We start from the raw sequence: 19,170 nt of genomic DNA, 5'->3' as shown, positions 1-19,170 counted from the left end.
CAGTATTATCGAGGAATATGGTGGCTGGGGGCACCGCACACGGCTAAGGAATAGATCACGTGGATCAACTTGTGTGTTCTAGGGTGCCTCTACCTCAGTATATAAAGTACTAGAGGAGGGAGGCTGGCCGGCCACAAGGGGTGTGCCAGGAGAGTCCTACTCCCTCTGGGAGTAGGATTCCCCCCCCCCCCAATCCCAGTTGGAATAGGATTCGCGGAGGGGGAAAAGAGGAGGAGGGGGCCGGCCACCTCTCCTAGTCCTAATAGGACTAGGGGAAGGGGGAGGCGCGCAGCCCATCTAGGGCAGCCCCTTCTCTTTTCCACTAAGGCCCACTATGGCCCATATAGCTCCCGGGGGGTTCCGGTAACCCTCCCGGTACTCCGGTAAAATCCCGATTTCACCCGGAACACTTCCGATATACAAACATAGGCTTCCAATATATCAATCTTTACGTCTCGACCATTTCGAGACTCCTCGTCATGTCCGTGATCACATCCGGGACTCCGAACAACCTTCGGTACATCAAAATGCAAAACTCATAATATAACTATCATCGTAACCTTAAGCGTGCGGACCCTACGGGTTCGAGAACAATGTAGACATGACCGAGACACGTCTCCAGTCAATAACCATTAGCGGGACCTGGATGCCCATATTGGCTCCTACATATTCTACGAAGATCTTTATCGGTCAGACCGCATAACAACATACGTTGTTCCCTTTGTCATCGGTATGTTACTTGCCCGAGATTCGATCGTCGGTATCCAATACCTAGTTCAATCTCGTTACTGGCAAGTCTCTTTACTCGTTCTGCAATACATCATCCCGCAACTAACTCATTTAGTTGCAATGCTTGCAAGGCTTAAGTGATGTGTATTACCGAGAGGGCCCAGAGATACCTCTCCGACAATCGGAGTGACAAATCCTAATCTCGAAATACGCCAACCCAACATCTACCTTTGGAGACACCTGTAATGCTCCTTTATAATCACTCAGTTACGTTGTGACGTTTGGTAGCACCCAAAGTGTTTCTCCAGCAAACGGGAGTTGCATAATCTCATAGTCATAGGAACATGTATAAGTCATGAAGAAAAGCAATAGCAACATACTAAACAATCGGGTGCTAAGCTAATGGAATGGGTCATGTCAATCAGATCATTCACTTAATGATGTGATCCCGTTAATCAAATAACAACTCATTGTTCATGGTTAGGAAACATGATCATCTTTGATTAACGAGCTAGTCAAGTAGAGGCATACTAGTGACACTCTGTTTGTCTATGTATTCACACATGTATTATGTTTCCGGTTAATACAATTCTAGCATGAATAATAAACATTTATCATGATATAAGGAAATAAATAATAACTTTATTATTGCCTCTAGGGCATATTTCCTTCAATAATGGCAGCAAACCACACCACATGAATTTTGCTTCTCTCCTTGACGGGCACCATCAAGCCTTTTCACTGCTACAATAGTCTTCGAGTCACTTAACACTCCCTTGTATACAGAACCAAAACTTCCAACACCTAACTTTTCATAGAAGTTTTTAGTAGCACGAACTAAATCAGTATATTTGAAGGCTATAATCCCGCCAACACTACCTTGATTGTCATAGTATAATGGCAGCAAACCACACCACATGAATTTGTTCCTCCAATTCAGTAACAAGAACAGGAGAATGAGTAACCCAAACCCAGTAATGCTTGTGGCAATAACAACTCCAACGTTTGGTTTTCTTTTGTTTTTTCTCAAACTTGGCAAGAAATCTTTGGCAGAAAGACGGAGATAAAGAACATCTTCAGAAGTGATAGTAATGCCGTTGTTAAGATTTACACTAAGCAATTCCCCATTCCAGACATAGCATCTGCTATTGTTATATGAATAAGCAGTGCAGGAGCAGGAACTGAGACAAGCTTCTTCACATTTGCTCTGAGTAGAAGCAACGACTATGCTCTGCGGGTTGTAGGGCAATGTAACTTGAGAAATGGGATGGAACATGTCCGTTGAACTTGTGATGTTTCTGTCACTAGTGCAATGCAATGGTCTATTTCTGATGCATCCTTCTGTTCTGTCCTCAAATTCCCAATCCTGCAGTGACTTCTGAGAGAAGCTCTTCATACAGTCACATGATGGATGTGCATTGCCATTGCAGACCGTGTAAGGTCCACAAGTAGCAGGAGGAATGCAGGGATCATCGGGTATGGCATATATGGTTTGCCAAGATTGTTTAGCTTGTGACCAAAGATTAAGCTTTATCTGACTAGAGATATCCAGTAAGATAAAAAAGGAAGACGACTCATCAAGCGATATGTACATGTAGTACTCCTCTTTGTTGTTATCAACATATGTTGCATTTATCAAACCTTTGGTGCGAGGATCCATATCTAGCACTGCCTTGAGCATTGGTACAAGATTCAACGATGATTTTGTGGAGGATGCATAAAGCCAATATTCTACCGAGGGGTTGTGGCGCTTGAGGACGAGCCCCTTGGTTTGTTCTAGTTCATAATAGTATGAGCCAAGACCCGGGTCAATCAGGCTCTTCTTTGAGATGGCCTGGTGACTGAAACCAGTGACCTTGTCCCGACCAAACTTTGCACCAGGAAGTATAACATCTGTTGGGTAGTTGAAGCTCTGCCAGACCGGTAGGTCAGATGACGCGCTCTCTTTGAAGGCAAGGTTTCCACTGTTCAAGAGAACAGCGACACTAGTGTTGTTTGTGTTGATGTGTGTCCTATTATTTACAATGTGAGAGGACCAAACAATGGATTCATTGTTGGCGGCATGGTTTACGATGACAAGATTGCCATCACTTGATATCTTGAACCGTGTTTGGTTGATGCTGGGGTTGGTGATGGGCTGATCCCTGTTAGCAACCCATACTGTTTCTTGAACCGTGTTTTCTGTTTCGACAATTTTTTAAAATCATAAAATTCCAAAGGGAAAATAGAGTTTTTGGGCGTTTTAGATGTTTTTTAGACGTTTTTAGCGTTTAGTGCTAGGGTTTAGATTTCAGAGTTTAGGGTTAGGTTTTATGGTTTAAACCCTTAGTTTTTACTGTTTAGCATAGAGTTTCCGACGTTTTAAGTCTCGGGTTTAGGGTTTAGGACAATTTTTGAAATGACAAAATTGTAAAAGGAAAAAAAGATATGCTCTAATTTATGTTTTTTTGAATTTTGGTTAAATCTTGTCAAACCGGTCAAACAACTGATTCAAGAAATATAGAGTGTTACTAAATAATTACGCAATACTATTAGTGTTACTAAATAAGTATCTCAGTTTTTTTGAATTTTGGCCAAATCTGGTCAAACTGTGGTCAAACTATGGTCAAACTACTTATTCAAGAAATATTAGTGTTAATACATAATTACTGTTTTTTAGAATAATAGTTTCAAACTCAAACGGTGAAACGTGTGACTTCATGCTCAAGCTAAACTACTGAGGGTTAATAGGATTGACAGCTTACATTTGTCAGGAAAACAACAAGTGCAGACTTGGAATGTAGGGGGAATTGAACTCCGAAGTTAAGCGTGCTCAGGCTGGGGGAGTGAGAGGATGGGTAACCGGCCGGGAAGTCAGGCGATTTGGAATGAGTGATCCACACTTGAGCAGTTATGAGAGGTGATAGAGACTAAATCATCAAATAATTCAGAAAAATCAAAAATCGAAAAAAAATCATTTTTTTTCCAAAATTTTCAAAAAAAAATTTAAAAACAAAAAATCTTTAGTACCGGTTGGTAACACCAACCGGTACTAAAGGTCCCCCATACCAGGGCGCGAGCTCACGCCACGTGGTGGCACTTTAGCGCCGGTTCGTGCCGAACCGGTACTAAAAGGGGGGGGCCTTTAGTGACCACCCTTTAGTGCCGGTTATGGAACCGGCACTAAAGGCCCTTACGAACCGGCGCTGAAGCTCCGTTTTCTACTAGTGTCTGTGTTCACCTAACTGCCACGAATCATAAAAGGATGCACCTAATGAGGTAGATTTTGTTTATGCATTTTCTTTGAAGTTTACGGATGCTATAACTGATTAATAAAACATTGTTCAACCTTCTATGAGTCCACCTAGGGAGCTGTACAAATTTGGAACAACTTCCAGATCAGGCATCCAAGTATTTTCGTCTGCTACCAGTAAGCTGCCAGAGCAAGATAGCTGGGATGTCGAGTCCCTAGGGCAATGGTGAATCACAAATTGCCTGATATTCGATGGGAAGCATCAAACAATACCAATGTCGAAGTAGTAAGATCTGATTGTTCAGCTGATCAAGCCAAGATAAGTGTGCGCGCATCCCCTTTTAGTCCAGATTTAGAAAAATATGATTTCTGCTATGATAGTTTCCAGAACAGTTTGGCCCTTGAGACACTTCCATTGTATGTGTGTGTGTTCCTTTTCTTTCCAGAGATATGCATGTATATAGATATTATTGGAATTGGTTCGACAAACAGTGTATATGTGACAAATTTACTAATATACTGATATGGAATGAAATAAATATCCGTGCTTTCTCACACAGAATCCCCTAGAAATGTTAGGTACATAGGATATGGATAGTCTTTTTCAATGCGATAAAATAAAGCGACATCCTATCTATTTTTCTTTGCTAAAGGGGTATTTCCATGTCGTATTGAATGATCACACTTAAGAACACAGAGGAGATCTCGACCGGGGGAGGATAAGTGGTGACATAGATGGGGTGACACATTGAAATAAAGAGCGTGGACATGTGCGTTGGGATCGGGTGCTTTTTGTTATGCCGTTGCAACGCACGGGCATGTTTACCCGATTGTTTTATAAATAGTAATTAATATTTCCATAATTATGAAAGTAATAAAGGATACATGCAAATTTTTAAAATAGTAAGGACGCTATGGACAAGAGCGTCCCGACCTGGACGCAGATGCTAACAACGTCATAGTATGGTCGCTGTTTTTGCTAGCATCCATTATCTGGTTTGACTGGCGGCCGCCGCACCCATCTGGTCTCCATCTCCCACATCCATCTACCTGCCTGCCACGGCCGGCCCTGGCCTCCACACCCATCTCGTCCCCATCTCCCACCTCCATCTCCCTGCCTACCACGGTCGGCCCTGGCCTCCGACCGATCCCCGCCGCCCACCTTCCCACGGACTGCCTCAGCCTCGGCGTCGCTGCCGACATCCTCACGACCGCCCCAACCTCCGGCTCATCCCCGATGACCACACCCTCACGGCTACCCCCAACCTCCTCACGGCCAAAGTGGTGGGTTGAGGGCGCCGCCGCGGCTACATCAGCAAGTCGGTCGAAGGTGGTCGTCCCTCTCTCTTCTCTCCACTGCTTCTCTGTACATCGCCCAAACCATTGATTGCATCTTGTTGTAGCTTTACTAATTTCACTTACTGCCTAGGCATAGCTGAAAACATTAGATTGTTTGACCTTTATTTATCAGTGTAGATTGTGAAGAATAAATTCAAATGATTGCTTTGATATTTTACCTCAACATTTACTCGCTCCTTTTATGCTGTAACAGGGTTTTGAAATGGATAGAAATGGATGTTTCAGTGATTTGCTATGGGTGCCTCACAGCCAGCACAAAATATCCAAAACTTGGGAAAATGTGAGTGATTTCGCATGTCATTTGTTAGACTTAGTGGTTAAATAAAGACTAATTTTTGTGTGTATTGATGCAGCCTAACATTTGCTTGAATGTCCGGTGTCACCGTGTTGGCATCCCATTTGATCCTCTATGTACATCAGATTTAGATAACCTTGGTTTTTATCAGATTGCTAAGATGAGGAAAATCAATGTCGGCAAATACTTGATATCGGCATTGGTGGAGCGTTGGTGGCCCGAGACAAATAGTTTTCACCTACCTGTAGGAGAAATGACTATTACGTTGCAAGATGTCAGTTGTTGGTGGGGGTTGCCTATCCAGGGTAAACCACTTGTTGGCAAAGCTGATGCACAATGGTCAGAATTAGTTGAGAGGTTGTTTGGGATTCCTGTGGATGAACAACACATGAAACAAAAAAAGGCGAAAAGGCGTTGATAATATTGTTGTTAGGAATTCACAATACTCTCTAAATTTGGGTAAACTGCGGGAACACTTCCATGTGTTGCCAGATAATCCAATGGAAAGGGAGATTCATTGGCATGCTCGAGCACTTGTTCTAGATATCCTTGGCTCCATAGTCTTTACTGATACATCTGGAGATGGAGTGCCAACCATGTATCTCCAATTTATGCAGGATTTAGGACAACAAACAGAGTATAATTAGACAGCAGCTGCTCTTGCTGTGTTGTATAGACAATTGAGCATGGGTGCTAAGAAGGGGAGACTAGAAATTTCAGGGCCTTTATTGCTGCTACAGTTATGGTCTTGGTCCCATTTGCCACTTGGTCGCCCTAAAGTTATTTTTGAGAAGCCCAAAGAAGGAGATGAACCTGACGAAGAAGAAGATGAACACGAAGTACACTTGGATTATAACCCTGTTTTTGGAGCAAAGTGGTGTGCTGCACATGCGTTTGATGTCCCTCACAATGCTGGTTTGTATTCTTCTCACCAAATTTGTTACACATCATTTGTGGTATGATAAACAATTTTAGTAACTTGCAATCAAATATATAGGTACTGAATATTATAGAAATCAAATTGATTTGATTCCAGAAGGTGTAGTTGATTGGCAACCATATGATGATCTTCTAGAGCAGATGCCTTTCGAAGTTCATCAAGATTCTGATTGGTGGTTTGCTAGAGTACCGCTCATGCATTTTTGGATTGTGGAGTTCCACTATCCACATAAGGTGATGCGGCAATTTGGATTAAGACAACCCATTCCACCTTCTCTTCCACGTGGCGAGGCAGAGGTTTGGAGACTTCGAAAAATTAAGCATTTTGCAGGAAAATCGAATAATTGGGAGTTAGTCCATGCGAATTATGTTCAAGAATACAATCGTGTTGAAGCAAGAGTGTGGCCAGAGTACATTCACTTTGATGTAGCTAGTTTACCTGAGTATAGACATTGGTTCCAGCAAAATGGTATGTACACAATATTATTTGACTCTCAATGCTTAGGAGGCCTAAATGAACCTATCACATATCCTCGAGATAGCATCGAATGAACCGGCTACATGCCTAGCGGCCCGCCATTGGCTCACATTGTAAGTGTGTGCAAGATTTTAATTATTTCTTTGCAACACATTAACAATCACATGATTTGAAATTTGTATTGTCTCTTGTAGAGCCTACGTGAGATAAAGAATGCTGCATGGGGGATCAAATGTGCTACTACTACTGGATGCAAGAAGATAGGAAGATCTATATTGAGGTCTTGTGTAGGAAACCTGATGGATCTGAAAATGGAGCCTAGGCTATGAAGCATGCTCGCTGAGGCTAGATTGCCGCTGAATATCGAAGATATCCCATCTGATGATGAGGTGTCAGATATTGCTCACCCACCGAGTCCCCCAAAGGAAAGCAACTCCGATGTATTTAATGAGTGGAATTACTCTGGGAGAGGTTTTACAACATATCTCAAGGTTGAAGAAGCCATAGGAGATGGAGGACGGACAACACAAGATGCAAGTCAAGCTCCCAGTTTTCGGTCAAGGAGTTCTTCACAAGTAGTAAATTAGAATGGATCATATGGTGATATGCTATGGCCATCTGCACCGACCTAGAAGTGTAACTGACTAGATGTTTATTTCTTTTTGCTCAACAAAAACAGTTCATGGTTCTGCTTTGTAACATGCCAGACATGGGTTGTAATCCTTTCAAGCTATGTCACTCCTCCTTGGCGCTAAGCTCAATGGAATTTTCCCAGAATACTAGTCATCATATGATTTTGTGTCCAAATTTCAACAAATCACATGCGTCAATTAAACAAAGACTGAAACCAACAGAATGCAAGACGACCTTACCCCAAATCATATGCGCCAACCACGAGATAGATTGGAGGATCTTAACCGTGAGCGGGGAACAAGAGAGATAGAGATGCCGTGATGATTAGAGATGTGAGTGTTGGAGGCTGGTTAGCACATGGCGACGTTGAGGAGCGACGAATCCATGCGTACTAGGGTTTACTGGAGACATAACATCCGTCTATTAGAGGAAAACGACTCGGTTTAATCTATTTAGGGTGCAGACCAAACCATTTGCTGGACGTTGTTTGTATTGGCGTCCAAACCGGACGTTCTGCACAATAGCGTCCAGCTGTGGACGCTGTTTTCCCTCGCGTCCTTTCTATTTTTCAGATTTTGGCTAACCCTTTCCCACTATCGTAATTACGTCATTACTAATTATTAGTAATAAAAAATCGGCATGTTTACTAGTAAACATAATAAATGTAATTAAACATAAAAATGGCTGATCAAACGCCGGCCAAAGCCCACCTAAATCTAATAAACATTAAATAGAACATTAAATAAAAGTCTGCGCACGCCTGCTGCCATCCCGCACGCTACCCTAGATGTCGTCGGCCTTGCTCTTGCCCTTTCCATCGATGTCGCCGTCGTCGGTGAGGTCGATGAAGACCGGAACAGGGCCAGCCCACCCGAATGACGTCTGGTACGCTGCCAGGGCAGCCTCCTCCGGCGTCTACTGGGGCAGCGGCATTGCGGCCAGCCGTGCACGCTCCTCCTCCTCCTCCTCGAGCCGGAGCGCCTCCGCATCGCATAGGAGCATGGCCTCGTAGCGCATCTGCTCCTCGCCGTCGGCCTGCTCCTGGCGGAGCCAGTGCTCCTTCCATCGCTCGAGGTGGGCCACCTCCTCCTGCGGCGTCGCGGCAAAGTGGACGGAAGGCACGCTCACCCACTCGCGGTACTGGCCCGTCCATGAGTAGGCCTCCTCCGGCCAAGTGGGTGGAGGCGGGGAGCGCTTACGCGTCGGCTCCGGCTCCGTCTTGGCTGGATGGGCGGCGACAGTGGCGGTGGCGGCATGAAGAGCAGGGTGTGGACGGAGTCCCCCGCCGCCGACAGGGCAAGGGCTTGCTCTAGCCCATCCCAGTGCGCGTCCTCCTCGAGGCGGCTAGCCTCCAGCGCGTGCTGTAGGGCCTCCTCGAGGACGGCTTGATACTCCGCCTCTGCCTCCATGTCCTCCGGCTCTACCTGCGGTGGCGGCGATGGGAACGGCGAGGGACGGTGTCGACACCTGAGCGTCGTTGCTCCTCGTGTTCGCGGGAAAACCACGCCTCCCAGTTAGGGGAGTCGGTGGCGTACTCTGGCACCCGACGCTGCTCCGGTGTGAGCTGCATGTGGCGCCTGCGCACCTCGTCGTCGTGCGCCCGCTTGGTATGCGGAACAGCTGGCACCGGGATCCGCTGCGGATCCAGATGCCAACGGTGCGATAGCGTGACATCGGGGTACGACAGTGGCTGCCTGTACTCCTAGTGCCACCGCGCTTGGTGCACCGTGTTGGGGAACGTAGCAGAAATTCAAAATTTTCCTACGTGTCACCAAGATCTATCTATGGAGAAACCAGCAACGAGGGGAAGGAGAGTGCATCTACATACCCTTGTAGATCGCTAAGCGGAAGCGTTCAAGAGAACGGGGTTGAAGGAGTCGTACTCGTCGTGATCCAAATCACCGGATATCCTAGTGCCGAACGGACGGCACCTCCGCGTTCAACACACGTACAGCCCGGTGACGTCTCCCATGCCTTGATCCAGCAAGGAGTGAGGGAGAGGTTGAGGAAGACTCCATCCAGCAGCAGCACAACGGCGTGGTGGTGGTGGAGGAGCGTGGTGATCCAGCAGGGCTTCGCCAAGCACCGCGAGATATGAGGAGAAAGAGAGGTAGGGCTGCGCCAACAAGAGGAGAGGAACTCGTGTGTATTGGGCAGCCCAAACCTCAACTATATATAGGGGGAGGGGAAGGGCTGCGCCCCCACCTAGGGTTCCCTCCCTAGGGGTGGCGGCAGCCCCCTAGATCCCATCTAGGGGCGGCCAAGGGGAGGGGAGAGGGGGAGGCGCACCAGGGTGGGCCTTAGGGCCCATCTGCCCTAGGGTTTGCCCCCTTCCCCTCTTCCTTGCGCCTTGGGCCATGGTGGGGGGTGCACCAGCCCACCTGGGGCTGGTCCCCTCCCACACTTGGCCCATGCAGCCCTCCGGGGCTTGTGGCCCCACTTGGTGGACCCCCGGGACCCTCCCGGTGGTCCCGGTACGTTACCGATAAACCCCGAAACTTTTCCGGTGACCAAAACAGGACTTCCCATATATAAATCTTTACCTCCGGACCATTCTTGAACTCCTCGTGACGTCCAGGATCTCATCCGGGACTCCAAACAACATTCGGCAACCACATACAAACTTCCTTTATAACCCTAGCGTCATCGAACCTTAAGTGTGTAGACCCTACGGGTTCGGGAACCATGCAGACATGACCGAGATGACTCTCCGGTCAATAACCAACAGTGGGATCTGGATACCCATGTTGGCTCCCACATGCTCCACGATGATCTCATCGGATGAACCACGATGTCGAGGATTCGATCAATCCCGTATACAATTCCCTTTGTCTATCGGTACGATACTTGCCCGAGATTCGATCGTCGGTATCCCAATACCTTGTTTAATCTCGTTACCGGCAAATCTCTTTACTCGTTCCGTAACACATCATCCCGTGATCAACACCTTGATCACATTGTGCACATTATGATGATGCCCTACCGAGTGGGCCCAGAGATACCTCTCCGTTTACACGGAGTGACAAATCCCAGTCTCGATTCGTGCCAACCCAACAGACACTTTCGGAGATACCCGTAGTGCACCTTTATAGCCACCCAGTTACGTTGTGACGTTTGGCACACCCAAAGTATTCCTACGGTATCCGGGAGTTGCACAATCTCATGGTCTAAGGAAATGATACTTGACATTAGAAAAGCTTTAGCATACGAACTACACGATCTTGTGCTAGGCTTAGGATTGGGTCTTGTCCATCACATCATTCTCCTAATGATGTAATCCCGTTATCAACGACATCCAATGTCCATGGTCAGGAAACCGTGACCATCTATTGAACAACGAGCTAGTCAACTAGAGGCTTACTAGGGACATGGTGTTGTCTATGTATCCACACATGTATCTGAGTTTCCTATCAATACAATTCTAGCATGGATAATAAACGATTATCATGAACAAGGAAATATAATAATAATCAATTTATTATTGCCTCTAGGGCATATTTCCAACAGTCTCCCACTTGCACTAGAGTCAATAATCCAGTTCACATCGATATGTGATTAACACTCAAGGTCACATCCCCATGTGACTAACACCCAAGAGTTCTGGGTTTGATCATGTTATGCTTATGAGAGAGGTTTCAGTCAACGTGTCTGCAACATTCAGATCCGTATGTACTTCGCAAATTTCTATGTCATCTTGTAGATGCAACTACTATGCTACATTTGGAGCCACTTCAAATAACTGTTCTACTTGGAGCTATTCTAAATTGTTGCTCCATTATACGTATCCGATATCTCTACTCAGAGCTATCCGGATATGTGTTAAGCTTGCATCGACGTAACCCTTTACGACGAACTCTTTTACCACGTCCATAATCGAGAAAATTCCTTAGTCTACTAGTTACTAAGGATAACTTTGACCGCTGTCCTGTGATCCATTTTTGGATCACTCTTGTACCCCTTGACTGACTCATGGCAAGGCACACTTCAGGTGCGGCACACAGCATAGCATACTGTAGAGAGCCTATGACAAAAGCATAGGGGACGACCTTCGTCCTTCCTCTTTCTTCTGCCGTGGTCGAGCTTTAAGTCTTAACTTCATACCTTACAACTCAGGCAAGAACTCCTTCTTTGACTGATCCATCTTGAACACCTTCAAGATCATGTCAAGGTATGTGCTCATTTGAAAGTACCATTAACCGTTTTGATCTATCCTTATAGATCTTGATGCTCAATGTTCAAGTAGCTTAATCCAGGCTTTCCATTGAAAAACACTTTCCAAATAACCCTATATGCTTTCCAGAAGTTCTACATCATTTATGATCAACAATATGTCAACAACATATACTCATCAGAAATTCTATAGTGCTCCCACTCACTTCTTTGGAAATACAAGTTTCTCATAAACTTTGCATAAACCCAAAATCTTTGATCATCATCAAAGCATACATTCCAACTCCGAGATGCTTACTCCAGTCCTCAGAAGGATAGCTGGAGCTTTGCATACTTATTAGCATCTTTCAGGATTGACAAAACCTTCCGGTTGTATCACATACAACCTTTCCTCAAGAAAATCGTCGTGGAAACAATGTTTTTTTTTGCATCCTGTCTGCAAGATTTCATAAATAATGCAGTAATCGCTAATATAATTCCAACAGACTCTTAGCATCGCTACGAGTGAGAAAGTCTCATCGTAGTCAACTCCTTGAACTTGTCGGAAAACATCTTAATGACAAGTCGAGCTTGTGATACTTACCATCATTGTCCGTCTTCCTTTTAAAATCCATATGTACCCAACAGCCTTATGACCATCAAGTAGTTCTTCCAAAGTCTACACTTTGTTTTCATACATGGATCCTCTCTCGGATTTTATGGCCTTGAGCCATTTATCGGAATCCAGGCCCACCATCGCTTCTCCATAGCTCGTAGGTTCATTGTTGTCTAGCAACATGACTTTCAAGACAGGATTACGTACCACTCTGAAGTAGTACGCATCCTTGTCATCCCACGAGGTTTGGTAGTGACTTGATCTGAAGTTTCATGATCACTATCATAAGCTTCCACTTCAATTGGTGTAGGTGCCACAGGAACAACTTCCTGTACCCTGCCACACACTAGTTGAAGAGACGGTTCAATAACCTCATCAAGTCTCCACCATCCTCCCACTCAATTCTTTTGAGAGAAACTTTTTCTTGAGAAAGGACCCGATTCTAGAAACAATCCCTTATCGCTTTCGGATCTGAGACAGGAGGCATACCCAACTGTTTTGGGTGTCCTATGAAGATGTATTTATCCGCTTTGGGTTCAAGCTTATCAGCCTGAAACTTTTTCACATAAGCGTCGCAGCCCCAAACTTTTAAGAAATGACATCTTAGGTTTCTCTAAACCATAGTTCATACGGTGTCATCTCATCGGAATTACGTGGTGCCCTATTTAAAGTGAATGTGGTTGTCTCTAATGCCTAACCCATAAACTATCGTGGTAATTCGATAAGAGACATCATGGTATGCATCATATCCAATAGGGTGCGGTTATGATGTTCAGACACACCATCACACTATGGTGTTCGAGGCTGTATTAGTTGTGAAACAATTTCCACAATGTCTTAATTATGTGCCAAACTCGTAATTCAGATATTATCCTCTTGTCACGACGATCTTTCAACTTCACCCTGAAATTACTTGAACCTTTCAATAATTCAGACTTGTGATTCATCAAGTAAATATACTCAACATCTACTCAAATCATCTGTGAAGTAAGAACATAACGATATCCACTACACGCCTCAACACTCATTGGACTGCACACATCAAAATGTATTACTTCCAACAAGTTGCTTTCTAGTTCCATTTTACTGAAAAACAAGGCTTTTAGTCATCTTGCCCATGTGGTATGATTTGCATGTCTCAAGTGATTCAAAATCAAGTGAGTCCAAATGATCCATCTATATAGAGTTTCTTCATGCATATCTACCAACAAACATGGTTCGCATGTCTCAATCCTTTCAAAAATGAGTAAGTCCGAAGATCCATCAACATGGAGCTTCTTCATGCGTTTTATACCGATATGACTTAAGTGGCAGTGCCACAAGTAGGTGGTACTATCATTACTATCTTATATCTTTTGGCATGAACATGTGTATCACTACGATCGATATTCAATAAACCAGTCATTTCAGGTGTAAGACCATTTGAAGGCATTATTCAAATAAACAGAGTAACCATTATTCTCTTTAAATGAATAACCGTATTGCGATAGACATAATCCAATCATGTCTATGCTCGACGCAAACACCAAATAACAATTATTTAGGTTTAACACCAATCTCGATGGTAGAGGGAGCGTGCGTTGCTTGATCATATCAACATTGGAAACACTTCCAACACATATCGTCAGCTCACCTTTAGCTAGTCTCCATTTATTCCGTGGCTTTTATTTCGAGTTACTAACACTTAGCAACCGAACCGGTATCCAATACCCTGGTGCTACTAGGAGTACTAGTAAAGTACACATCAACACAATGCATATCCAATATACTTCTATCGACCTTGCCAGCCTTCTCATCTACCAAGTATCTAGGGTAATTCTGCTCCAGTGGCTGTTCCTCTTATTACAGAAGCACTTAGTCTCGGGTTTGGGTTCAACCTCGGGTTTCTTCACTAGAGCAGCAGCTGAATTGCCGTTTCATGAAGTGTCCCTTCTTGCCCTTGCCCTTCTTGAAACTAGTGGTTTCACCAACCATCAACAATTGATGCTCCTTCTTGATTTCTACTTTTGTGGTGTCAAACATCGCGAATATCTCAAGGATCATCATATATATCCCCGATACATTATAGTTCATCACGAAGCTCTAGCAGCTTGGTGGTAATGACTTCGAAGAAACATCACTATCTCATCTGGAGGATCAACTCCCACTTGATTCAAATGATTGTTGTACTCAGACAATCTGAGCACAAGATCAACAATTGAGCTTTTCACCTTAGTTTGCAGGCTAAGAAAATCGCCGTAGGTCTTATACCTCTTGACGTGGGCACGAGCCTGAAATCCCAATTTCAGCCCTCGAAACATCTCATATGTTTCGCGACGTTTCAAAACGTCTTCGGTGCCTCAACTCTAAACCGTTTAACTGAACTATCACGTAGTTATCAAAATGTGTATGTCAGATGTTCGCAACATCCACAGACGACATTCGAGGTTCAGCACACTGAGCGGTGCATTAAGGACATAAGCCTTCTATGAAGCAATGAGGACAAACCTCAGTTTACGGACTTAGTCCGCATAATTACTACTATCAGCTTTCAACTAAATTTTCTCTAGGAACATATCTACACAGTAGAACTAAAGCGCGAGCTACGACATAATTTGCGAAGACCTTTTGACTATGTTCAGGATAAATAAGTTCATCTTATGAACTCCCACTCAGATAGACATCCCTCTAGTCATCTAAGTGATTACATGATCCGAGTCAACTAGGCCGTGTCCGATCATCACGTGAGACGGACTAGTCAACGTCGGTGAACATCTTCATGTTGATCGTATCTACCATACGACTCATGCTCGACCTTTCGGTCTTCTGTGTTCCGAGGCCATGTCTATGCACATGCTAGGCTCGTCAAGTTAACCCTAAGTGTTTTGCATGTGTAAAACTGTCTTACACCCGTTGTATGTGAACGTAAAGATCTATCACACCCGATCATCACGTGGTGCTTCGAAACGACGAACTTTAGCAACGGTGCACAGTTAGGGGAGAACACATTCTTGAAATTGTAATGAGGGATCATCTTATTTACTACCGTCGTTCTAAGCAAATAAGATGTATAAACATGATAAACATCACATGCAATCAAATAATAGTGACATGATATGGCCAATATCATATAGCTCCTTTGATCTCCATCTTGGGGCTCCATGATCATCTTGTCACGTCATCGACATGCAAGTCGTGATTCCTATTCCAAGAACATGATCAATCTCATACATCACATATATCATTCATCACATCATTTTGGCCATATCACATCACATAGCATACCCTGCAAAAACAAGTTAGACATCCTCTAATTGTTGTTTGCATGTTTTACGTGGCTGCTATGGGTTTCTAGCAAGAACGTTTCTTACCTACGCAAAAAACCACAACGTGATATGCCAATTGCTATTTGCCCTTCATAAGGACCCTTTTCATCGAATCCGATCCGACTAAAGTGGGAGAGACTGGCACCCGCTAGCCACCTCATACAAATAGTGCATGTCAGTCGGTGGAACCTGTCTCACGTAAGAGTACGTGTAAGGTCGGTCCGGGCCGCTTCATCCCATGATGCCGCCGAATCAAGATAAGACTAGTAACGGCAAGCATATTGAACAAAATCAATGCCCATAACTACTTTGTGTTCTACTCGTGCATAGAAACTACGCATAGACCTAGCTCATGATGCCACTGTTGGGGAACGTAGCAGAAATTCAAAATTTTCCTACGTGTCACCAAGATCTATCTATGGAGAGACTAGCAACGAAGGGAAGGAGAGTGCATCTACATACCCTTGTAGATCGCTAAGCAGAAGCGTTCAAGAGAACGGGGTTGATGGAGTCGTACTCGTCGTGATCCAAATCACCGATGATCCTAGTGCCGAACGGACGGCACCTCCGCGTTCAACACACGTACAGCCCGGTGACGTCTCCCATGCCTTGATCCAGCAAGGAGAGAGGGAGAGGTTGAGGAATACTCCATCCAGCAGCAGCGCAACGGCGTGGTGGTGATGGAGGAGCGTGGCAATCCTGCAGGGCTTCGCCAAGCACCACGGGAGAGGAGAAGGACTTGGGAGAGGGGAGAGGGCTGCACCAGAACATTGGTATGGCTGCCCTCCCACCCCCCACATATATATAGGGGCAAGGGAGAGGGGGGGAGGCGCAGCCTTGGCCCTTCCTCCAAGGAAGGGTGCGGCTAGGAGGAGTCCCTCCTCCCCAAGGAACCTCGGAGGTGCCTTCCCCTTTTAGGACTCTTCCTTTCCTTATCCTTTGGCGCATGGGCCTCTTGGGGCTGGTGCCCTTGGCCCATATAGGCCAAGGTGCACACCGCTACAGCCCATGTGGCCCCCCGGGGCAGGTGGCCCCACCCGGTGGACCCCCGGGACCCTTCCGGTGGTCCTGGTACAATACCGGTGACCCCAAAACTTGTCCCGATGGCCGAAATAGGACTTCCTATATATAAATCTTTACCTCCGGACCATTCCGGAACTCCTCGTGACGTCCGAGATCTCATCCGGGACTCCGGACAACATTCGGTAACCACATACAAACTTCCTTTATAACCCTAGCGTCATCGAACCTTAAATGTGTAGACCCTACGGGTTCGGGAACCATGCAGACATGACCGTGACGTTCTCCAGTCAATAACCAACAGCGGGATCTGGATACCCATGTTGGCTCCCACATGTTCCACGATGATCTCATCGGATGAACCACGATGTCAAGGACTTAATCAATCCCGTATACAATTCCCTTTGTCTAGCGGTATTGTACTTGCCCGAGATTCGATCGTCGGTATCCCTATACCTTGTTCAATCTCGTTACCGGCAAGTCTCTTTACTCGTTCCGTAACACATCATCCCGTGATCAACTCCTTGATCACATTGTGCACATTATGATGATGTCCTACCGAGTGGGCCCAGAGGTACCTCTCCATTTACACGGAGTGACAAATCCCAGTCTTGATTCGTGCCAACCCAACAGACACTTTTGGAGATACCCGTAGTGTACCTTTATAGCCACCTAGTTACGTTGTGACGTTTGGCACACCCAAAGCACTCCTACGGTATCCGGGAGTTGCACAATCTCATGGTCTAAGGAAATGATACTTGACATTAGAAAAGCTTTAGCATACGAACTACACGATCTTGTGTTATGCTTAGGATTGGGTCTTGTCCATCACATCATTCTCCTAATGATGTGACCCCGTTATCAATGACATCCAATGTCCATGGTCAGGAAACCGTAACCATCTATTGATCAACGAGCTAGTCAACTAGAGGCTTACTAGGGACATGGTGTTGTCTATGTATCCACACATGTATCTGAGTTTCCTATCAATACAATTATAGCATGGATAATAAACAATTATCATGAACAAGGAAATATAATAATAATCAATTTATTATTGCCTCTAGGGCATATTTCCAACAGCCACCTGTTTGGTTTAGAGGGATGATAGGATAGGGATAGCCAAGATGCTGAGAATATTCCTCAAAAAACTGGTCGACAAGAGCCGGCAAAATATGGCGGATGAGGGCAAACAGCCAGCCACGCTCGCGTCGCAACCGAATCGTTTCTTTCGAGTTGGCTCTCCCGAACAAAAAGCATCTCAGTTTATCCACCTCTCCGCAGTCTCTTTCTCGTGCTGGGCGGCGGCGCCGGTGCTGGACGGAGAAGCACAACGGCGAACCGGATCCACGTCCTGTGATAGGTGCTATGGATCCATCAGCTACACGTAGTTTGTCCTTACCTGAACAAAGTGTCACTACTAGGAAAAATCCTAGCAGTAGCGCGGGTCTAAGGGCTATCAGTAGCGCGGGGCGGCGCAACGACTAACGTTCTTTAGCGGTAGCGTTTTCCTGTCCAACGCTAAAGTTCAAAACGCGCTACTGCTACACGTACTTAGTAGTAGCGCTTTCCATACAAGCGCTACTGCTAAGTTCTTTAGCGGTAGCATTTTCTTGTCCAGCGCTAAAGAGTGGTACTACTATATTTTATCATATATTTTTTCCTACGTATTTGCGATGTTTTTGTACATATTTTATACAGTATTCTAATCATATCTTAAACATGCAATATGCTCATCATATCATACACATAATAGTCTCATCATATCATCCAACACAAATCATGCCGTCACATCATAATCACGATATAGCTATACAAGTTACATGACATGTCTCATCATACATAATGTAGTACTTCTTGGGGCATCGGTTCGTATCCTTCGCACTAGCATGAACCTAACCTGACTACATTCCGCTTCGGCTCTGCTATCGAACCCTCTCTGGCTGTCGCTCGGAAACCGGTACACCTGAGCCTGACACTCCGGCCACTCATCGTATACTCTTGGCGTAGCACTTCTTCATCATCGATGATCTATGTACCTGCATCATCACATGAGTCGATGATATGCAACATATATAGTTGAGCAACAAAAAGAGACAGACTTGGCAAAAATAGAAGCAACATTCATAAGCATAAATAACAAAGTTCATCGTACCCAAAATGACCTAACTAGAGTGATCTTCGCTAGTTGAGGAGGACGGTTTAATAGAAATTTATACTTTTATATCGAATTATTTTCTCTAAACTAAAGACTACTGCCCTAATTAACATCTAATTCAAAAACTAAGTTAGAAGAAAATTCAGTTAACTACTAATAGAACCAAATTCAGTTAACTTTAGTGCTCTATAATGATGAAATGAAAAAAATCCAGTTAACTACTAATTTCATTCATTTAGGTCATTCATTTAACTTCA

The 19,170-nt window shown here is 44.8% G+C and overlaps 2 protein-coding genes across 2 annotated transcripts in view; one reads left to right on the top strand and one right to left on the bottom strand.

Annotated features, from left to right (window-relative positions):
- LOC123136190 (G-type lectin S-receptor-like serine/threonine-protein kinase At2g19130) overlaps window positions 1–5,164 on the bottom strand; it is a 13,526-nt gene extending 8,362 nt beyond the window's left edge. The window contains exons 1-3 of the mRNA XM_044558436.1: window positions 4,896–5,164; window positions 4,058–4,203; window positions 1,609–2,910 (exon numbers count right to left, since the gene is read on the bottom strand). Coding sequence (XP_044414371.1) covers window positions 1,609–2,910; window positions 4,058–4,203; window positions 4,896–5,164 — 1,717 coding nt within the window. The remainder of the gene's footprint in view (window positions 1–1,608; window positions 2,911–4,057; window positions 4,204–4,895) is intronic.
- Window positions 5,165–6,301: 1,137 nt separating this feature from the next.
- On the top strand, window positions 6,302–7,106 carry LOC123066848 (serine/threonine-protein phosphatase 7 long form homolog). Its single transcript, XM_044489873.1, has 2 exons — window positions 6,302–6,530; window positions 6,613–7,106. Exons 1-2 carry the CDS (start codon window positions 6,302–6,304, stop codon window positions 7,104–7,106), a joined length of 723 nt encoding a protein of 240 aa, XP_044345808.1.
- The last annotated feature ends 12,064 nt before the right edge of the window (window positions 7,107–19,170 follow it).

The sequence above is a fragment of the Triticum aestivum genome, chromosome 1A (genome assembly GCF_018294505.1).
Source record: "Triticum aestivum cultivar Chinese Spring chromosome 1A, IWGSC CS RefSeq v2.1, whole genome shotgun sequence".
Classification (NCBI taxonomy): domain Eukaryota; kingdom Viridiplantae; phylum Streptophyta; class Magnoliopsida; order Poales; family Poaceae; genus Triticum; species Triticum aestivum.
The sequence above is the reverse complement of the archived record's forward strand: the minus strand, read 5'-3'. Positions and strand labels throughout refer to the sequence as shown.

Bases quoted from the DNA above. Each gene is read 5' to 3' on its own strand.
- LOC123066848 (XM_044489873.1), top strand. From the start codon at position 6,302: ATGGGTGCTAAGAAGGGGAGACTAGAAATTTCAGGGCCTTTATTGCTG. The intron at 6,531-6,612 runs GTTTGTATTCTT...TCAAATATATAG, and splicing joins TGATGTCCCTCACAATGCTG to GTACTGAATATTATAGAAAT.